At 43.4% G+C, this 21,542-nt stretch overlaps 5 protein-coding genes across 5 annotated transcripts; 3 read left to right on the top strand and 2 right to left on the bottom strand.

The window, feature by feature from the left end:
* Positions 1-2,354: 2,354 nt before the first annotated feature.
* LOC102711993 (bZIP transcription factor 60-like) lies at positions 2,355-5,219 on the bottom strand. Its single transcript, XM_006657975.3, has 2 exons — positions 3,831-5,219; positions 2,355-2,913 (listed from the first exon to the last, which is right to left on the bottom strand). Exons 1-2 carry the CDS (start codon positions 5,059-5,061, stop codon positions 2,453-2,455), a joined length of 1,692 nt encoding a protein of 563 aa, XP_006658038.1. The 5' UTR covers positions 5,062-5,219; the 3' UTR covers positions 2,355-2,452.
* A 929-nt stretch (positions 5,220-6,148) lies between these two features.
* LOC102708547 (ATP synthase mitochondrial F1 complex assembly factor 2) lies at positions 6,149-9,310 on the top strand. The gene is made up of 4 exons (XM_006658827.2): positions 6,149-6,569; positions 8,083-8,257; positions 8,426-8,703; positions 8,779-9,310. The coding sequence occupies exons 1-4, from the start codon at positions 6,171-6,173 to the stop codon at positions 8,884-8,886; spliced, it is 960 nt and encodes a 319-aa protein (XP_006658890.1). The 5' UTR covers positions 6,149-6,170; the 3' UTR covers positions 8,887-9,310.
* A 1,083-nt stretch (positions 9,311-10,393) lies between these two features.
* Positions 10,394-11,173, bottom strand: LOC102711715 (dirigent protein 5-like). Its single transcript, XM_006657974.2, has one exon. It carries the CDS (start codon positions 11,102-11,104, stop codon positions 10,487-10,489), a length of 618 nt encoding a protein of 205 aa, XP_006658037.1. The 5' UTR covers positions 11,105-11,173; the 3' UTR covers positions 10,394-10,486.
* A 2,969-nt stretch (positions 11,174-14,142) lies between these two features.
* LOC102711446 (probable carboxylesterase 18) lies at positions 14,143-15,378 on the top strand. Its single transcript, XM_006657973.3, has one exon. It carries the CDS (start codon positions 14,183-14,185, stop codon positions 15,224-15,226), a length of 1,044 nt encoding a protein of 347 aa, XP_006658036.2. The 5' UTR covers positions 14,143-14,182; the 3' UTR covers positions 15,227-15,378.
* A 3,377-nt stretch (positions 15,379-18,755) lies between these two features.
* LOC107304514 (probable carboxylesterase 18) lies at positions 18,756-19,980 on the top strand. The gene has a single exon (XM_015838990.2). It carries the CDS (start codon positions 18,805-18,807, stop codon positions 19,849-19,851), a length of 1,047 nt encoding a protein of 348 aa, XP_015694476.2. The 5' UTR covers positions 18,756-18,804; the 3' UTR covers positions 19,852-19,980.
* Positions 19,981-21,542: the final 1,562 nt, after the last annotated feature.

The raw sequence follows: 21,542 nt of genomic DNA, 5'->3' as shown, positions 1-21,542 counted from the left end.
CAACAACGAGCAGACCAAGTAAAAAAAAGAACACGGCGTCAGCAGCAGGGCACCACAGCCTCGCTGCACCTGGTCTTTGTGGACCATCTAAGCTTCAGCCTTCGGAGGGACAGAGACGCGTTCAAACCTACAGGTTGTATGACATAGCCATGTAAGGCGGAGCGATGGATTACCGCATGATATACATTTTAAAACATCTTTAGAAAATACTGTTAAACTGTTCAACAGTTCTGAAGGTGTGTATGTAAGAAACGAGAAAATATGAGTTTGGAAAAACAGAACACACCCAGTTTAGAATTGGCCCGCTTTCTTTTGATCCAGTTGTGTTGTTACATTGATAAAAGATGAAAGATTTTTTAATTGTTTGATAGCTACTTGATAGTATAATCACTTAATAGTATAATGGATGACATATGACTTCTATATATAATTTTTCTTTTGCCAAAAACACATGGTTAACAGCTTAAAATGTGTATACGTAAAAGCTATGAGGAAAAAAAAAACTAAGAACAATATGGGGGCGATCTTTTAGTATTTCTAGAAAAAACTAAACGAAATAATTAAAAACAAAAAATAATTTATAAATATGACTTATATAAATATGTTCTTAGCAATTTAAAAGACAAAGACAAGATTAAAAAATAAAATACGATGAAAACCCCTAATAACTCTAAATTTAAGGTTGAAAATTTAAATTTTGGTTTATAAGTATAAACAGAAATTAAAAAAAAGACCATATAAAAAAAAAGGAACACAGTAGTTTTTTTCCCAACAATCTGACCGACAACAGAGTGTTCCATCCAGCAAAAACAAGAAGATTTGCAGGATGAGATCAACGTGGTGTATGAATTAGGTGATGGAATCCCAATCACCAAATGCATCGACCTTAGTCTCACCACCCATTCATGCGCCGGTACAAAAGACAAGGAAGGCGTGCATGATCACAGGACAAGCAGGCTCCAGTAGTCCAGCAAGCAGTAGGTATGAAGGGTGCCGATGCATCAGTTGCAAGGTCAAAATCACTACTTAATGCCATCTGCAATGGTTGTTTAGCCTCTTTAATAGTAGCAGATAATACAACCGAGCAACACTCTCTACAGGGACCAACACTGCAGCAGCACAAACTAAGCAACATGGTCCTCTTTTTGGAGAAGCCACAGAAAATGCAGGTAACATATAAGAGTCTGATGAAAGGAGCAGATGATACACATAAAGAGTCCATGGTGAAGTTGAAAGGCTACCTTAGCTTTTGTTCAGACTGAGGGTCATAAAATCCTCTCATGAAGCAACATTTTTCTATAGGTTTTGCATCCTGGAAACGAAGCAAACCCCCCGTTTTACACACTACTGAATAAATGTAGTACAAGCTCCCAAAAAACGATGGAGAGCCAAGGAGAAACTTGGTGCCGAATAATTAGAAGAAGAGTTTTTTTTACCGTCCTTAAAAAATATCTTAAGATACCACATTTCTTAGTGTAAAATATATGATACCTTAAAGCACATTGTATCTGAGATACCAAAAATTTATATTAAAATTCTTAGTATCTTAAGATACTTTTCAAAGATAATAAAAAACCCTTAGAAGAAAGGAGCCGAGCCGAATAATTAGCAAGGAAGGAAAAACTTGGTTGGTGGTGAATAATTAATAAGTACTCCCTCCGTCTCATATTATATGGGATTTTAACTTTCTGTTTATAATGTTTAACCATTCGTCTTATTTAAAAAAAATTAAAAAAATATTTATTTTTTTATTATTTGGTTTATTATTAAAAGTAGTTTAAGTACCACTTATAAATTTTTATATTTGTACTAAATTTTTAAATAAGACGAATGGTTAAAAATTACAAGTGAATATTCAGAATCTTATATAATATGATATAATAGGGGACCAAGGAAGTATAAGCGTGCTGAGAATCAAACACGGGACATTGGGGTTGAAACCACGCAAGCCTTGCCACTGCACTAGCAAGTCCAAGCAAAAGATAACAGAAACAAAGCCAACAAAAGCTATTCTTGATAATGACATTATCTACAAAACAAGCAGTTGGTGGTGACAATGAAAATGATATCCCTGGCAGCTTGCTGAGGGTGGCATGGCATCAGAATACAAGTTGTTTCAAGAAAAGATTAGCAAAACAGATTGATAAGCAGTATACTAAAGCCATGTTAAAGTACAAAGAAACATGTTTTACATCCAAGTGTCAACGAGTACAAGAACAACACAGCCACGTAACAATGAGTTACTCTCATTGGAACGCGGAAACCTCTGAATTTCAACATTCCAGCATTCCAAACATGACCATGGATCACAGGGACATGGAACCAACATCCCATTCATGTCAATAAACGGTCAATTCAGTAAAAGCAGCTCTATATGTCTCTATCAACATCTCACAGTACAATCAGCTCATTTGGAGATCCGTCCTGTTACAGACTATGGTGTAAAACTTGTTTACAGATGAGGGCTATGGCTTTTGAAAGGAAGGACGCAAGAGTATGTTACATACTTTACACTATCTATAAGAACGACAACGAAGATGCGGGACAGAGAATTTGAAGACATCCTTCCCTCGCTATCTCTATCACTGGCTTCCCTTGGATCGGCTAGGACAGATACTACAACAGATGAAGCCGGCTTACGACTGGCATGGCTCTGGCTCTGGTTCTTGGGAGGTGCTTTGAAGTGATCGGTCTCATTGGCTGTTGAGCCTTGTAAAGGGATGGCTTCCGAGTACAAAATCCTTCTGTTCTTCACCTTGGGAACATGGCCAGAAGGAAGATTTTCAGTACAATTTTGTGATGAGTTAGTCATAGACCCAGAGTAGACAGGAACAATGCCATTTGCATGAGCTGGTGTTGGAGATAAATCAAACTGGAATACTTCAGTGCACATCCCAGAGTTTAACATGGGACCTGGAAAAGAATCAATAGAAATGGGTTAACTTCGGTAAATGAAGGGCCAAGCCATCGAACTACTTGTAACAACTAACAAGATGAATGAAAAGGTTAGAGTCAAGCTACGTGGCAAGGCACATATATTTTACTATATAAGTCCAGCCAACAAGAGAATCTGTGCTTCCCTTATGCACAACTCTAAGTACTACCTTACTTCATAATTTAGAAAATTCAGTATATTAGTCAATTCTGTCATATGTGCATAAATAGAACACACATGCAATGGAACTATGGAATAATTTCAGCAAAAAAAGGAAAGATTTATTTGTGGTAACTAGTTATACATGTTTTGGTTGAATTCAATCTTCAAAGGCAGCTAAGACAAGACCACAGGATATAATAGTTTCATTGGATTGGTGACTTTTGGTCCAGAGGAATTAAGTTCATGAGGTTAAGCTAAATGTATATAGCATGAGTAGTAGATAAGTAGCATCATATATACAGAACTAGCAGTAATTCAGAATATTACAACCCAGTCAAATACATGCACAAGAACACAGGTAACAGGATTAATGAAAGAAATATCTATGCAGCACTGGCAACTTCTCCAATCACACAATACTGCAACCTACAAGCACAACCATTATAAAACTTTGACAATGGTGACCTACTGGCCCTAGAAGCCTATATTCACCTCCTAGGTAACATGGTAATCATCTACTGAGTAGCATACTAAACCCACAAAAAGATTTTACAAGCACTGAATGATGCTATATTCAAATAGTCAGATCATTAGCCTTAGAAAATAGTAAGTGTTATATTAAATAATTCATCTAACCAAATGCCACATTGTCATACAAAGCATTAACATGGCATACTCTAAGTATTATTTGTTAAAATTAAATGGAGTATGTGACATTATGCATCATTCTTACCTGACATGGCTTCACTAAACCATTGCGGCTGCATTCCATCATCCTCGTGGTATATGCTTCGATCTCCAGGAGCCAAAGCCATCAGTTCATTCCTCATTCCTTTAGCAGAATCCATAACTTCCCTAGCTTCTAGTGGAGCCACATAACCAGGGATTGCTAAGCTAGTCTCTTCCTTTCCTTGGTTGGACAAATGGGAAGAAGCTTTCTCACTTGCAACAATGGACTTAATAACAAGATTTCCATTGATCTTGACATGCTTCCCATTCCTTGGTAAATATAACAACGCCGGCAGTGTTTCGCTTCCATTCTGTGTTACCTTCTGATCAATACCATTTGAGACACTATTTTGTGGCCCTTCTACAGCCAGAGTCCTCCCATGATGTGATGGACCAAACACAGCGCCTTCACCCACGTCAATTCCACCATACATCCGATTTATCGCAGGAAACAAACACACACCGACCATCATCAAGAACAGCAATCCAAGGAGGCTAACACTTGCAACCTTCTTGGTCTTTCGGGCCTTCTTGGCCGGTGGCTCCGGCGTGGACGCAGGCCTCTGGGTCTTCAACCGGGGTATCGGCACAAGTGGCACCTGCGAGCCACGCATCGCATAGGCTGGGTGGATCCATGGCGGCGGCAAAGGGTAAACCGCAGGGTACATGGGCAGTGGCGGTGGGGCGCCGGCACCAGCAACGCCACTCAATTGCTGCTTGAGGGCGGCGTTCTCGGCCGTGACACATGAGATCCTGGCCGTGAGGTCGGCGATGGTGGCCTGCATCACCTTCACCTTCCCCTCCAGCTCCTCCACGTACTGCTTCTTCCTCTGCCGCGACAGGTGTGCGCTCTCCCGGTTGCGCACCAGCCGCGCGCGGCGCCTCGCCTCGTCCTCCTTCCCACCCTTGCCGCCTCCCCCGTCGCTCCCACCAACCGCGCTCCTCGACGACGACTCCGCCGACTCCTCGTTCTTACAACTAGAGGAGGAGGCACCACAGCCGGGCGATCCGGCCGAGGAGGACGACGTCGCCAGCGGAGGGGGGGGCGGCGGCGCATCGGGCGACAAGAGGTCGACGTCGACGTCGAAGTCGAAGTCCAGGTCTTCCAGATCGAAATCCTCGAAGGCGAACGCGTCGTCGCCGCCGAGGGCCGGGAAGTCCGGGAACCCGTCGCCGGGGGCGGGTTGGAAGGGGAGGTCGCCAAAGGGGGGCGCGAGCAGGTCCGTCTCCGCCATGGATCCGGCCACCGGCGGGCGGGCGGGCGCACACGGCGCGGCGGCGATGGCCGAGTGGGCAGTAGGGTTCCACGGACGCGGCGCGGTGGCGGAAGCGTGCGGGCTCGGCAACGGTGGTGGAGAAGATCGTGCCAAAGGTGCGTGATTTGGTCGCGGTCGTCGCGATTTTAGGTTGGCGTCGCGGAGACGAAGCTGCCGCCCCACGCGTCTCGAACCTTCTATGGGCCTTATTGGGCCTCGAACATTGGGCCAAATGACATTGAGCTGTAATAATTTTATATGAAAAAGTGTATTTTGCCTCCCTTACCTGGTATTGTCCAGGTTTAAATGACAATCCCTCCGACCACAAGTGGTGGTGGGGTAAGTAATCTTTGCCCGCTCGATTTTCATCCGCACGCTTACCAAACTGCTAAACGGTTTTTTATAAAAAAATTTCATAGGAATGTTGTTTAAGAAAATCATACTAATCTATTTTATATTTTTTAAATAATTAATAACTAATTAATCATGTACTAATCTATTACTACATTTTTCACACCAGATAACTACCCCCTCTCTCGCCCAAACGAACACGGCCTAGATATGTTACCTCTCTCGACTATTAATACCTAGGGCATTTTAAGTTTATTGCCCAAATAAACCTCACCATCGAGTAGCAAATTCAATATTTGGCATTGTTAAAATTTTGGCAAGGTCAAGATATACGTTGTATAGTTTCATACCTTATCAAATTTTGGCATAGTTTGTGAGTGGGACTTTCTAGAATTACCGAATATTGGTAATTCGTTACCGACCAAAATTTTGGCAATGCCAATATGGTTGATTTTGGTAGCGAACTGAACATACCCCTATGTTTTTTTTGTCCTTGGTCTGCTTTGGAGCAGTTTAGGTCCACATGACATAATAAGAAGAAAAATGTGAGAGATGGGGGTGGACAAGACCCCAAAACCGAATCGAACTAATCGAGACCGAAACTGAAATGACCGGGACCGAAATTTGACACTAGGCCCATGTCACTGGGCCTTGTGGATATGTTATTGGGCCTTGGCTTGATGGGCCGTGTTTGCTAGTAGGGTACTCGCGGAGTAGTAGCTTGGAGAGGACCAGTCATGGCGGCGGCGGCGCTCGCGGGCCGGCGGCTGCTCCTGCAGCGATGCGCGGCGGGGGGGAGGTGCCGGCTGCTGGGGACGGCGGCGGAGGCCTCGTCCTCTCCGGGAGGGAGCGAGGAGGCGGGCGGGGCCGCAGGAGGGGACGAGATCTACCTGAAGAAGCCGGCGGCGGCAGTGACGACGCGGGACGAGACCTCGGTGGCGATGCCGATGTCGTTCATGACGGGGTCGGTGGTCGGGAAGCGGTTCTACCGCGAGGCCACCGTGCGGCGCGCCGACGACGGGAACGGGTGGACGGTGATGCTCGACTACCGCACCCTCAAGTCGCCGGCGAAGCGGCCGCTCAAGCTGCAGTCGCGGACGCTCGCCATGGCCATCGCGGCCGAGTGGGAGTACCAGGTCCTGATCCCATGCCTCCCTCCGTTTCCCTTGGTTCTTCTGTTTGACCCCTCTACTGTACTTTGTTACTCAGCTGGAGTGTAACATTACTCAAATTCGGATTAGAGTATGTGTGTTGGAAGATGAGTCGAATTATTCGAATCGAAATCATGCGACTGCGCTTAGGTTAATCTTGATCTCGCAGCTTTAGTGTACCCCAAAGCTGTAGCTAGTCATGGAAGGATATTGTGCTATTCAAATGTGTTGAACCTTGCTTATCATAGTGGGTACTATTCAGTGGCATCGGAGGGTTGAATCGCAATTTTAGGTGGTTTTTGACATGCCCATTTCTTTTCTGTCTCCCTGCATTGTGGCTTGAGCTGCTAGATTAACTAGAAAGATTGTTCAGCTTTAAAGAATTGTAAGAAGATGATCAGGTCCCATAATTAATTCGGATACTGGTATTAGATTTATTATTTCGGCAGGATATGAAGAATGCAGCATTTTAGTGTTGTTTTTTTATCTGGTTCTCATGACTGTATTGAAATTTACCAGGTTGATTCCAGCAACTAAGTGAAAGCAGACTTCATAAGGCAAATTTTACCTTTGCATTTGCATCACATAGTAACTCTTAAATTGCATGTAAATTATGTGGTGCATGCAGTGTCTAAACTTAGGAAGTATTCTTTCTGTCCCCAAGAAAAAAAAATCATCTTTACCCTATCTCATTGTTCCATAAAGACTTATATTTCAAGCAATCAATTTATTGGGATTTTCTAAATTGTGGGACATGTGCGTTGGAGTTCACTAAAGTGAAGGGTATTAGTCTTTTAAGCTTTGTATTGGTACATGTGAGATGGGCCAAAATGAAGTCTTTCAGTCAGTTGTTCCAGACTCGTACATATTACTCACTGTGGTTTTTAGTAGATGATGTCGATGACTTTTTGGCATTCATTTGACCGTTCATCTTTTTTTTTTTGCAAATTTGTAAAAATTTAAGTCATGCCTAAGTACCTTTACTGAGAAACCAATTCATAACAAAATGAATAATAATTACATATTTTTTTTGAATAAAATGAATTGTCAAATTTAAGTTTAAAAGTCAACGATGTCATCTATTAAAAGCCGGAGGGAGTATGTACTACCTCCATCCCAAAATATAAGGTATTTTGGCTAAATCCCTTGTGTTTTTGGATGGAGATACTATGCGAATTAAAAGAGAGGAGTGATGTCATAAGTAATAGGTTTTGTTTGTTCTGTTGTTCTATTCGTGTCATGGTTATGCTTCACACTAATATTGGTTAATTCCTGCAGTTGAATTATATGTCCATGGCTGAATTGCTGCCTTCAAACTTAATATATTGTACGGGTGGTCATAGATGTTACAATAAGTTTTGTTTGCTTGATGTGCTTCCCTATCTGTACAATCCAGAACTATATTTGAATTTGACTTCTTTGGAAGTCACTTGTTCATATTTGATTTTGTAGTTTCTCATGCAGCAAATACTGATACCTAACTTTCTTGCCATAATAGGAATCAGATGGAATCCGGCCTTTTACGATGCCTCTTATGAAGCTTGCTTGCACTGCACTGGAGCGAGTTCCGTTGACACGAAAAAGGATAATTGATAATTTGATGAAGAAATTTCATCAAGATTTGGTATTTTGCCGTTCGCCTGCCGATAATGAGCTGACTGTAGGAGTTCATCGTAAGTTGTTTTCTCATGACTATTTGAATGCATGACAGCATGAGGTCCATATGATCTAACAGTGTGTCATTGTTTTGAGTTTTTGAGTCCCTCTATTTTGGTGAATGTGCTTCATTTGCCACAGCAATGACTTTCTTATGCTTCTTCTTGGTTTTCTTTTTTTGGCAGAAAGACAACAGGAGAAAATTGACCCAATACTAGACTGGGTAAACACTGAGTTTGGGTTCAAACCTGTTGTATACACAAGCTTTTTTGGTGGACACCAAGATGAGGGGTTAGCTAAGGCTGTAGAAACTGTTTTGAAGAATACCACTGACTTTGAGTTGGCATCTATTGATGCTATGGCAGCAGCAGCCCATTCCTTGGTAATCCCTCTTGCAATATTCAGAGGGCGGCTGGGAATTGAGCAGGCAATTGAATTGATCAGGCTTGAAGAAGATCACCAGGTTATTCTGCAGCCATTAACTTTCTTTGTTCCGGATTTTGCTTTTCTTTTTTCTTAAGATGTGTAATTCCCGCAGGTTGATCGATGGGGCTTGGTTGAAGGAGGACATGATGTTGATATTGCTGATCTTAAAGTGCAAATGTCTTCAGCTGCTGTGTTTCTTTTACTCTCATGGCAACTATAATTGCTTTCAATAGTCAATCTACAAACTGGTTTGTTCTTCTTTGTTCAATTTCGAGATTGTATCAGCTTCTATATGAAGAGTTGTAGAATAAGACTTCCCTGCAGATGGTTAATAGGGGAACAAAGCTCCAGTGTTTAATCGGTGCTATTGTTGGCTTCTGGTACAAGTTGAGAATAGTATGTTGTACTTGAAACCTAACTTCGTTGAGGAATGTCAGAACTTTTGTGAAACTACTTTTGCAGCCGGCAGCAATTCTGGCAATAGCAATAGCATCTCTCTGCTACTGCACTGTCTGGTAGACTGTAGCGTAACATTTCAGCTCAGTTTTGGTTTGGATGTGAAGTGAGCTGTACTGTAACAAACTGGATCACTATTCAGACTTGTTAAACCGGCTATATAAGTTCTGGTTTGGATTGTTATTTCTCGAAAGATGTTTTTATTTGATCAGTGACCAATCACCGTGGCCCAACAGGCGACCACCTCAACAGCCCGTATAACAGGTGATTGGAAAAGATCAAACATCATATTTACAAGATAAAAATAATTTATGATTAAAAATATTATATATGTGTTTCATATTTACAAGATAAAAATAATTTATGATTAAAAATATTATATATGTGTTCTTAGTGATCTAAAAGTTAAAAAAAACATCGGTGAAAAACCTCCAAAATTAACTCTAAATTAAAAATTAAAAATTTAAATTTTGACTTATAAGCTAAAGAAAAAAGATAAGTGAGATAAGAATCGGCTGTACTAATATTTAGCTGATCATTGCTAATGGTAGCGAGCCTAAGATTTTTACAGATTAAACCCTGTTTAGGACTCATTTGACATAATTCTAACTATCAACTCCAGCTTACCTAAAACTAAAGCCATGCCTAGATTATATATTTTTGGAGCAAGAGTTAGAGGAGTTTTTCCTAGAAAATAAACTACACGATGGAACTAGGTATTTGTTGCTCCATAGATCTACTTCATCCCAAAAGACATATCGTCCTCTAATTTATTGAGTAATTATGTAAAACTATCACTCACGTACTCCTAAAATCATAAGGGTATTATTGTAAACCTAACCCCTATCCTCTAATTTAGAAGTTCTAAGTTGACCAAGTTGGCTAAATAATTTTGAGTTGTCCTCTATTTCTCTACCAGCGAATTTGCATAGAGATGTACGTTCAGAAGGGATTTATTCTAAGTTTAAAGTAACATGCAAATTGGTGCGGGTGATCGAATAAATCGATAGATAGATGGTAGTATCGACAGAGACTGATTCGTTCGCTGGTTTGCCTCCATGACCGAAGATATATGACACACCTTGACTGATTATTAGTATCTACTCGGTATTTTTTTATTTAACACCATTGACGTTTAGTCATTTTATTAAAAAAAATTATATGATTATTAATATATTATTATGATTCAATTTATTATTATAGAAACTTTAAATATAACTTATAATTTTATATATTTACATAAAATTTTGAATAAAACGAGGTACCACCGTAGAATAAAAATGATCCGAGGGAGTATTATTGTTTGCATGGTCAACGGATAATAGTTTTGAAGATGCCCGCCATGATAAGCAAGCATGCATGCATCAGACGTAGCACTCGTAGAGCTTGATGTCCATCTGCAGCCGGAAGTAGGTGAAGCCCTCGACGGCGTCGGTGCGGAGCGTGGCGACGCCGCGCGCCATGAAGAAGTCGCCGGTGCCGCCGACGACGGAGACGTCCCTCGTCTTCTCGGCGATGATGTCGGCGCCCATGAGGTTGAGCGTGCCGCGGCGCGCCGTCGAGTTGAACACGACGGAGAAGGCGAACCACGCGTTGTACGCCTCCTTGCCGTTGTAGAAGTAGAGCCCCTGCGCGCGCACCTCCGTCTCCTCCAGCGCCGGCGGCAGCGCCCGGCGCCCCTCCGTCACCGGGTCGTTGAACACCACCACCTGGCCGAAGAAGGTGCCTCCCGCCGGCGCCGACGGCGCGGCGGTGCTCAGCGCCGTCGGCCTGGTGGCCGCCGCCGACGTGGAGTTGGACGTGCTGTTGCTGTAGTCGTAGAGGATGTCGTGGAGGTAGAGCCGCATCTCCATGCACGGCTCGTCGTAGCTCCTGACCAGCCTCCTGCTGCTCCGGCCATGTGCGACGCCGGCCAAGCTGAGCAGAAAGATGGCCAGAATGATCAGAGACGACGACGACGCCGCCTTGGACCAAGTAGCCATCTTTCTGACTGGAGTTGCAGTTAACTAAGCTTAGTTAATTAGCTTAATTAGCCAGTGTTAATTGCTGCAGCTGCATGCCAGTGATCAGGTGCAGCTCGAGGTTTGAACACCTATTTATAGATGAGAAATATGGAGCATTATTTGATGTTGCATGCATAGCATGCCAAAATATGTGGCGAAATGTCTTTCTACTTGGAGTTGTTCCAATAGAGGAGGTGAGGCCTCTACAATGTTGTTACCACTCGTGCCAACTCCATCCATCCCTTAATAAACCAAAAAAGTTTTTCGTATCCAGCGTTAAACATCTGTTTTATTTAAAAAAATTTAAAAATTAAAAAAGTAGTTACATATAGAGTACTATTCATAATTTATTATCTAATAAAAATAAAAATATTAATCGCAAAATTTGTTTGAATAAGACGAAGAGTCAAACATTATAGATAAAAAAAATTAAAGATTGGTTTATTTTGAGACGGAGGGAGTAATTAGCTATTTGTCTTTTTTTTTCTTTACTCGGTTGCTTGAATAATACTCTTTAGTTCTGATGCTGATGCTGGTTTCTGTATGAGCGTGGAAGTTGCAAAGACTTTAAGGAAATGTTAAAAGATGCATTTCAAATATGGTTACTTCTGGAATTTAATTTTATCTCAAATTAAGTATAATCACTTCTCCACCAATCTCTGTATCTCAACCAATTGGAAGCATATCTCATTTAATTTCTTTACCCATTTTCTCATCTAAACCAATTCCATTCAGTATTAAACTTCACCTTACTAGTTTCTTAAAAGAGAGCATAAGTAGTTATATTATATATTGACACGAGGAAGTATGTGTGTTTTTCTTTTTGACAGATCCAACTGTCCGTCTGAATACAGTAAGAAGAGTTGGTGAGTTACATGTAAGTCAAGAAATGTGACATAGTAGTACTAGAAGATCGATCACCTAATGGAATTAAACAACTAAGAAATAATGCTATCCAAGTTCTTGATTGGCTCCTGCAAAAACGCCAGACACGTTTATTCCACAGAGTGATCCAATGCAGTCAAAATCATCAGTGAAATCTGGCCTTTCTTCCTGAGACAGCAGCGTGCCACCAAGAACCAATCAATCAGATTTGGCACCCCTAGCGCTGAATTCTGAACTTGTCTTAGCTTTGCAAAGCTTGGTAATAACAGGTCACCTTCAGTCTAAAAAGGATTCAGTTTTCAGTACTTAAATTCACACGAAGGGGAAAGTATTTTAAACCCTCGAGGGTATGTCTCCTCGTCTAATATATGCTATCCAAATAGTTATCAAAAAATTTCAAAATTTTATAAAGATAGATTAATATAAGATATATCACTACACAAACATGCAAGTTAAAATATAACTTCTACAATCCATAACAAAAATAATAAATATTATTTTTGTTATGGATTGTAGAAGTTATATTTAAACTTGCATCTTTGTGTACTGATATATCTTATATTAATCTATCTTCATAATTAAAAATTTTTTAATAACTATTTGGATAACACGCAACAGATAAGGAGATCGGACGTCCCCTCGAGGGTTTAAAATCCACTTCCTACACAACAAAGTAAGGTTTCATCAAGATGTTCATTTATAATGTGTCGGAGGATCAAGCTCCACTACATGTACTCCATGATTTTTTACATGATACAGCTGATTTCTGCTAGTTATTTAACAATGGATTGATCGAACAGCTGACCAGTAAACCGAATTGGGTTAGGCCAGATTTAATTTGTTCTCTTTTTCATAGTTATCTCGCATTCCCACTATAGCTTGCAGTACTAACAACGTAACAGCTTTCATGATTTCATATGTAATCTGCTCACCGCTGCTAGCCACTGCTCATCGGTCACCTTTCATATGCAAGATTCAGAACTAAGAACTTTCTTGCACAAGTACTTTTAGGGGAAGGTTCAATTTCAACTACCAATTATGATTAACAGTAAATTTATATTATGAAACTTGTAGCTCCGGACAGTCATCTGATATTTTTTTTTTTTGCCGGAATGACCGAAAGAGGTCATTGAATGTATTAAGATAGGAAGAAAAGTTACAAGAAAAAGTTTTACATCGATAACTGGTTGTCGAGGAATGATGTGTACAGAGCACACGCCCTGAACCATGTGCCAACCGTTCAAACACACACCACAGAGAGGAAAGCCAAGCGCCGAACCAGCCATCGCTATGTGAGACCGATCACCACCGAGCTAATGAGACCACTACGACACGAAAACTCTAAAACGACGCTCTCAGAAGGGTCGCGACGCCAAAAGACGCCGTCGTCATCCGTCCAAAGACAGGATAAGGTTTTCACCCAAAGCTCCTTACCGAGAGAGGAGGGATATCTCAACAGTGTCCTCAGGATGGTTACTACACCCGAAGGCGAAGCACTGTCGGCCCAAAGAATTAGACTAAGCTTTCGCTTGGAACCCTATCACCGCGGTACGTCGCCTAATCCGAGACATCACCCGATAAAATTAGGTAAGTATGTTCAGATATATTCAGTTAAACCCTTTACTGGTCCATTAATTGGAGCTCATTCCCCTACTCTTTAACCATCTCTCGTGGTTTCCGAAATCAGAATCGATATTCAGTTCAGTGCTCTAGTCGCACCTGGAATGACTGCAAAATTGCTCTTTTTTTTTTTCTGTCAACAGATCGTTTCACCCATCTCAGACAGCTTCCGAATTTCGATAGGTTTAATTTGTCTTTGATAGCCACATGACCAAGTTAAGAAACTGTAGAAAACTAACTTTAAAAAGTGATCAAATGGGGTAGGAGTTATCATGGAGGCCTCGATCAGCATATCAATTTCATGCCATTCGTCTGTTTGCGTACATCACAGGATTTTGTTTTCAGACCTGGGAATTCCTGAACTTATCTGAATTTTATGGCTGCCTGAACACTGAAAGTGAAAGACACACCTGTGCTCACTGTTTTTTTAGTGTTTTTTGAAACGATGAATAAAAATGTAATTTTGATAAAAAGATGTGTTCAACTGTTCACTGCTCAACCTGCAATTTTGTTGAGTTTCCCAAGCGAAACGGAGGCAATAGTAGCTAAGAAATGGCGGCCGCGCACGGCCGGCGCCGCAGGGTGGCCCTGCCGTGGACGGTGCGGCTCCGGCTCTGCGGCCTCGAGGCCGCCATCGACGTGGCGCAGTGCCGAGACGGCGGCGTCAACCGTTCTCTCTTCTCCCTGTTCGACCGCCGGACGCCGGCCGATCCCCGGCCGGACGCCACCGGCGTCGGCTCGACGGACATCACCGTCGACGCGTCCCGCGGCCTCTGGGCGCGCGTTTTCACCGTGGCGGAGCGCTCGCCGTCGCCGCGACCCGTCATCGTCTACTTCCACGGCGGCGGGTTCACGCTGTTCTCCGCGGCTTCCCGCACCTACGACGCCCTCTGCCGCACGCTGTGCGGCGGCCTCGGCGCCGTCGTCGTGTCCGTCAACTACCGTCTCGCCCCCGAGCACCGGGCCCCCGCCGCGTACGACGACGGGGAAGCCGTCCTCCGTTACCTCGCCACCACTGGCCTCCCCGGCCACGTCAGCCCAGTCGACGTCTCCGCCTGCTTCGTCGCCGGGGACAGCGCCGGCGGCAACATCGCGCACCACGTGGCCCACCGCTGGACGGCCGCGACGTCGGCGTCGACAAGTCCCGTCCACCTCGCCGGCGTAATACTCGTGCAGCCGTGCTTCAGCGGCGAGGAGCGGACGAAAGCGGAGCGCGCGCTGGACGGCGTGGCGCCGATGCTGAACACCCGGCGGACGGACCTGTCGTGGAAGGCGTTCCTGCCGGAGGGGGCCGACCGGAACCACCCGGCCGCGCACGTCACCGGCGGCGACGACGGTGGCCCGGAGCACGAGCTGCCGGAGTCGTTCCCGCCAGCGATGGTGGTGATCGGGGGGCTCGACTCGCTGCATGACTGGGGCCGGCGGTACGGCGCCATGCTGCGGCGGAAGGGGAGGACGGCGCGGGTGGTGGAGTTCCCGGACTCCATACACGCCTTCTACGTCTTCCCGGAGCTCGCCGACGACTCCCGGAAGCTCGTCGACGAAATCAGGGCGTTCGTGGAAGAAATCATCAGGTCGAAGCAGTCCACTAGTTAGGGATGGTCCACTCCAAGTCGTCATGAATTAGTATCCCTAGTGTAAAACTAAATAATATCTATGGATGAGATAATTTACGTGACAATTAAATGTAAAACTAAATAATACCTAAGAACTACTCCCTCCTTTTCAAAATAAATCAATCTTTCACATTTACCTACAATATTACAATGTTTGACTCTTCGTCTTATTTGAAAAAAATTACGATTGATATTTTTATTTTTATTAGATGATAAACCGTGAATAGTATTTTACGTGTGGCTAATTTTTTTTCCTAATTTCTTGAAAATTTTTCAAATAAGACGACATACGCTGGACACGGAAACCAAAAAATTGGTTTTTTATAGGACAGAGGAGTAAACAATATCTAATTAATGGGCTGAGATTATTTACGTGGCTGATAAGAACTAAACAATATCTAATTAATGGGTTGAGATTATTTACGTGGCTGATAAGAACTAAACAATATTTATTTTTTAGTTGACTTTTATAGATCGAACTTCGATATATGTCTGTGATGTGATATATCAACAATATTAATATATCATGACCAATTTTTTAAAAAATACAGTAGCTATTTCGATGACATGTAAGAAGTAGATAAGATCAAAATATTCTCTTTTAGTCAAATTGGTGATCAATTTTTAAATTTAAAATTGGTTAGATTTTCTTTCTATGCACCTCGTTGGCTCTATAATCATTGAAATGATTAAATTTACCGGAATTAGTAAAAAATAATTATATTATGGTATAAAAATGAATTGTAGATATGCTTTATTTTTAAACTAGAGGAGTACGTTGTACTCGGTAGAGTAATTAGTAATTCTCCCGTTCCAAAATAACTTTATTTTTTATCATCCCACACGTACAAGAAAAAGACTATCATACTCTGCCTTCACTTTATTAGTTGTAAAACATTGAAGATCGATGTTTTACTTTGAATTAAATGTTTTGAACTCTCAATCCAAAATATTTCAAAGTGTGATTTTGTTGTGCTTTATCATTTTAAATTTGAGATATTTTAGGAAACAATGAAACCTCTTCCCGACGATCAGACGGTGATTTCTACTAGTCGGATACTTTTCCTTTTCATATGGATCCAATTCCGAAGTAAAAAGGTCAATCTTCCCAGTGATTTACTCCATGTACGACACCATTGACTTTTAGAATTACGTTTGACCATTCGTCTTATTCAAAATTTATATCTAAATATGTAAAATTATAATGCATACTTAAAGTTCTTATAATAATAAATAATATTATAACAAAATAATTAATAGTTATATATATTTTTTTAAATAAGACAGATAGTCAAACGTGAACCTAAAAGTTAATAGTGTCATATAAAAAAAATATGGAGGGAGTAACGTTTAGCTGGAGCTAAGGGTGTAAAGTGGGGCGGGCTGCATTTGCTTTGCCTGCTAAGGTTTAAGTGGGTAGTGCAGGAGGTACATCAATGATCGTTGGGTTTTCATGCCGGTTGAGTGGGACCTACTAAGCAGCCCACAAACAAACAACACTGGCTAATCTGCTACAGGAACAGAGGAAAAATGCCAAAAAAAATCCAGAAAACAAACGTAGAAAAGTAGTCGAACTAACACACACTGACAGGCTGCGTGAGAGATGCAGTTGTTCTGGCCTATGACTTGGTTTTGCTGGCGAATGGCTAACTGCAGGGCTGATCAACCATGAAAGAAAAATCCAATTCCCATGCCAAAAGAAAATTCAGAGACCAGCTAGACATACCAGCATCTTAGCATCAGGCTAAGCTAAAAGAGCTAGCGGCAAGTGATGGCACCAATCTGGTACTCTGGTAGTGCCACGGGGAGATAATGCCATGGCCATAGGTCAGGTGTGGTCGCCAGTGAAGGACTCAGGTGGTGTTTAGTTGACAAAATTTTTTGGCAAAAACATCGCATTGAACGTTTAACCGGATGTTGGAAGGTGTTTTTGGACACAAATAAAAAAACGGATTTCACGACTAGCCTAGAAACCGCGAGACGAATCTTTTGAGCCAATTAATCCGTCATTATCACATGTTGGTTACTGTAGCACTTATGGTTAATCATGGACTAATTAGGCTCAAAAGATTCGTCTTATAACTGTACAATTAGTTTTTTTTCATATATGTTTAATGTTTTATTTAGGTATCTAAAAATTCGATGTGATGTTTTTTTAAAAAAAATTAGAAACTAAACCAGGCCTCAGACATAGTGGTCAGGGGCGGGTGACAAACTAACGGTGCCGCTGGGCTAAAGCGGGCTGCCCACATCAACCCACCTTTAGCAAAGTGGGTTTGCACATGTTGGTTAGTGGGCCAGTGGTGTGGTTGGCCCAGTGGCTTAGCGGCACGGCCCGCTCCACTTACAGGCTTAGCTGGAGCGAGACGAATAGTTTAAGCATATCTAATCAGTCATTAGCATATGTAGATTCCTATAACGCTTATGACTAATCAATGACTATTTAGGCTTAAAAGCTTCGTTTCATGATTTTTTCTCTAACAATGTAATTAGTTTTTATTTTCATCAATGTTTAATGCATTATCCAGATGTATAAAGATTCGATTCGATGTTTTTGAAAAAAAAATTAGGAACCGAACGGGTGGTGCTGCGATAACAGCCATAAATATCAGCGAAATCGTGGCTCAGCAGCAGACAGCCATCCACATCAACGTAAGCACGCACCGTCTAAAGTTGCCACTAATGTATCAGCCATTTCATAGCAATTTGAAAGCAACTAATTCTAGCCACAAATTTGTACCATTTGTGAGAATATTTGAATCAAAGCCACATCGCCTTGATGCGTCCCAACTACGGCTAGGTTACGTCGCTGCCTTGTTGGTCCTCATCTATCTGTCTATCAGATCACGGAGAAAAACGCATTGAAAAGCGTGCACGTGAGAAGTGTAGGGAAGGAACTCTTAATGATCTTATCGGCACATCTGTCTGGATCATCGATGCCAAAAAATTGCCAATCACGATTCGACAATTTGAAAGAAACAAGAGCTCAGTGGTACGTTGATCAACGATATATGGTCACGACTCACGATTGCCAGTTTGGGCTCAATTCCGACACGGGTGAATTTAGTTAATCGCCGAAGCTAACATATAAATTTTAAACTTAATTTTGATTTTAAAGTTTTATGTGTTGTAGCTTATCCTTCAGTATAAGAATGAATGTTAATCTCTTGATAAAATGCTTGTAGTTTTTGCATGTCAGTTAACAAAAATTCGAGAAGATGTTATTAAAAAAAATTGAGAAGATTATACTCTGCTTATTCACAGTCAACACTTTTAAACTTACAAAAGAGTAAATTATACTCTAAGTATATTAATATGCACAATTAGATTAATTTTTAATGGTATATGTCAAATTTAAACATGTATGCCTGTGGAGTAAATTATCACATATTAATCAATTTTATCATTTTTAATAATATTTAGATGGCATGTGCAATCAATGATATGTATTGAAAAATCTGTCCCCCCAATAAGATGGTGTGTTCATATAATAAAGTGGGCAAAGTTTGAAAAAAATAATCATTTCCCCTGTAGTATATAGTTTCTCCCTACACTCGCATGACTCTCACAGAATCCGGCGGAATGGAGAACAAGGACCCAGAAACGGCGGCCGGCAAGCACCGCCGCCTCTCGCCGCCGGCGTTGCCGTGGTCGGTTCGGCTCCAGGTCTTCAGTCTCGTCACCGCCGTCGACCTCGTGCAGCGCGCCGATGGCACCGTCAACCGCTTCCTCTTCTCCTTCGCCGACCGCCAGGCGCCCGCCACGGCGCGCCCGGACGCCCACGGCGTCCGCTCCGCCGACGTCGCCGTCGACGCCTCCCGCGGGCTCTGGGCGCGCGTGTTCTCCCCGTTGAGCGCCGACCGCCCACTCCCCGTCGTCGTCTACGTCCACGGCGGCGGCTTCGCGCTGCTCACCGCGGCCTCCACCTTGATGGACGCCATGTGCCGCCGCTTCTGCCGCGAGCTCGGCGCCGTCGTCGTGTCGGTCAACTACCGCCTCGCCCCCGAGCACCGCTTCCCCGCCGCCTACGACGACGGCGTGGACGTGCTCCGCCACCTCAGCGCGAGCGGCCTCCCCGCGGACGTCGCCGTCCCCGTCGACCTCTCCCGGTGCTTCCTCGCCGGCGACAGCGCCGGCGGCAACATCGCCCACCACGTGGCGCAGCGATGGGCCTCCTCCGTCTCCAGCCCCATCCGCCTCGCCGGCGTCATCCTGCTGCAGCCGTTCTTCGGAGGCGAGGAGCGGACGGAGGCGGAGCTGAGGCTCGAGGGCGTGGGCGCGGTGGTGAACATGAGGCGCGCGGACTGGTGCTGGAGGGCGTTCCTGCCGGAGGGAGCCGACCGGAACCACCCGGCGGCGCACGTGACCGACGAGGCCGACCTCGCGGAGGGGTTCCCGCCGGCGATGGTGGTGGTGGGCGGGTACGACACGCTGCAGGACTGGCAGCGGCGGTACGCCGCGACGCTGCGGCGGAAGGGGAAGGCGGTGCAGGTGGTGGAGTTCCCGGAGGCGATCCACTCCTTCTACGCCTTCCCGGAGCTCGCCGACTCCGGCAAGCTCGTGGCGGCGATGAGAGCGTTCGTGGAAAGCAACTCGGATGCTTAGAAATTGTCCCTTGCATTCGAGTTCGTTTCGACGAGGATGATTTGAATTGAAGTATTGACGTGTACTGCAACTTTATATATTTGGCTCAAATTTGATCAATTCTGAATAAAATTATAGGGTTTATGCTAAGTTCTTGCTGCCTTTCATTACCCCACTTTAGCAGCTGCTTGCTTTTGTTCTGATTTCGTCACATGGCCAACATGACTGCTGTCTGCAATTCTGATTTTTTTTAATGGCGAGAAGAAAAAAGAGGATGAGAATTAATAAATAAATAAATTAAAATCAGTTTGAGACGCGCGCGATACGCGCGATTTGCAATTCTGACTTTTTTTTATCACTAAAAGAAGAAAAAGGATGAGAATTAAAACCAGCTTGAGACCATGCACGTCTATACAATTTGAAATTGACATCACCTACAATTGAAAAAAAAAATAGTCAGTGTTAATCGTTTACTATTAAAAGAAAATTTAGGTGTAAATACAAACACCCGTAAATCTGTAGGTGGACTGGTTCCATCACAAGTAACCATCAGTTGAGCTAAACTCACTTTGCACTCGACCCATTTTTTTTTTACTTAAAGTCAAACGAATGTAACCGTAGCATAAATGTAATTATATCATAACTAGCATGCAATTATAAATATACAAGTAGTTAGTGCTAATTATATTAGAATTACGTACTAGTATAACATTATAATACACTTGTATTGTACAGTGACGTAATTTGGGTACACTTTTACCGAGTAACAGACAGCACAACCGTTACTTGTATAGTCCCCCTCCGTTTTAGTTTTAATGTAAGATGTTTAATTTTTTTTCTTATAATGTTTAACCATTGTCTTATACAAAAAATTATAAAAATATTATTTATTTTGCTTGTGACTTAATTTATTATCAGAAGAACTTTAACACAACTTAACATGTTTTATATTTATACTAAATTTTTAAATAAGACGAATGATCCAACGTTACGACCAAAAATGTCAAACAAACCGGTATTATTTTTAATTACAGACTCTTAATGGGCCAGATTTCAGGTCAATTCAAAACAAGGCCTGCCTCGCAGAATAGGCCCAATCCGAATTTGACTGACAGTTCGAGTCCGAGAAGAAACTGAGACCGTCGCCTATTTATGGCGAGGCCGCAGCGCTCCACGGATCAATCTCGCCCACCCCACCGTCGATCGAAACCAGCCGCAGCGGAGATGGCCGACGACGAGGTTGTTAACAACGGCGGCGAAGAGACGAGGAGGGTGGTAGGGGTGGCCGTGGCCGTGGCCGACGAAGAGGTTGACAGCGTCGGCGAAGAGACGCCGCCGAGGAAGAACGAGGAGGAGGAGGGAGACGGGAGGAAGAAGCTGAGGAGGTGGAGGATGCCGCAGCGGCAGATCGACCTTATCCTGTCGTGGGCGCCGTTCCCCCTGCCGCGGCCGCGTTACAGGGAAGGCCTGGCGGCGAGCGAGGAGGAGAAGGAGGCGCTCCGGCGGCTGGATGCAGATGGGGCGGAGGCCATGCGGTCGATGAACCGGTACGGGGAGGAGCGCCAGGAGTGGGTGAAGTCCGAGCTCGCCGCCCATGGCTACGTCGAGTGCGAGATCGACGACGACGACAACACCTGCACCTGCGGCGGCGCATACACCAGTGACGACGACGAAGAAGGAGACTCTGGTGGCGACGATTGTATTTGCGACCA

This window comes from Oryza brachyantha, chromosome 7 (assembly GCF_000231095.2).
Source record: "Oryza brachyantha chromosome 7, ObraRS2, whole genome shotgun sequence".
Lineage (NCBI taxonomy): Eukaryota > Viridiplantae > Streptophyta > Magnoliopsida > Poales > Poaceae > Oryza > Oryza brachyantha.
The sequence above is the reverse complement of the archived record's forward strand: the minus strand, read 5'-3'. Positions and strand labels throughout refer to the sequence as shown.

Coding starts and splice junctions, on each gene's coding strand:
- LOC102708547 (XM_006658827.2), top strand. CDS start 6,171: ATGGCGGCGGCGGCGCTCGCGGGCCGGCGGCTGCTCCTGCAGCGATGC. Junction 8,258..8,425: donor GCTGACTGTAGGAGTTCATC/GTAAGTTGTTTT, acceptor TTTTTTTGGCAG/AAAGACAACAGGAGAAAATT. Junction 8,704..8,778: donor GGCTTGAAGAAGATCACCAG/GTTATTCTGCAG, acceptor TAATTCCCGCAG/GTTGATCGATGGGGCTTGGT.
- LOC102711446 (XM_006657973.3), top strand. CDS start 14,183: ATGGCGGCCGCGCACGGCCGGCGCCGCAGGGTGGCCCTGCCGTGGACG.
- LOC102711715 (XM_006657974.2), bottom strand. CDS start 11,104: ATGGCTACTTGGTCCAAGGCGGCGTCGTCGTCGTCTCTGATCATTCTG.
- LOC107304514 (XM_015838990.2), top strand. CDS start 18,805: ATGACTCTCACAGAATCCGGCGGAATGGAGAACAAGGACCCAGAAACG.
- LOC102711993 (XM_006657975.3), bottom strand. CDS start 5,061: ATGGCGGAGACGGACCTGCTCGCGCCCCCCTTTGGCGACCTCCCCTTC. Junction 2,914..3,830: donor GTTTAGTGAAGCCATGTCAG/GTAAGAATGATG, acceptor ATTCTTTTCCAG/GTCCCATGTTAAACTCTGGG.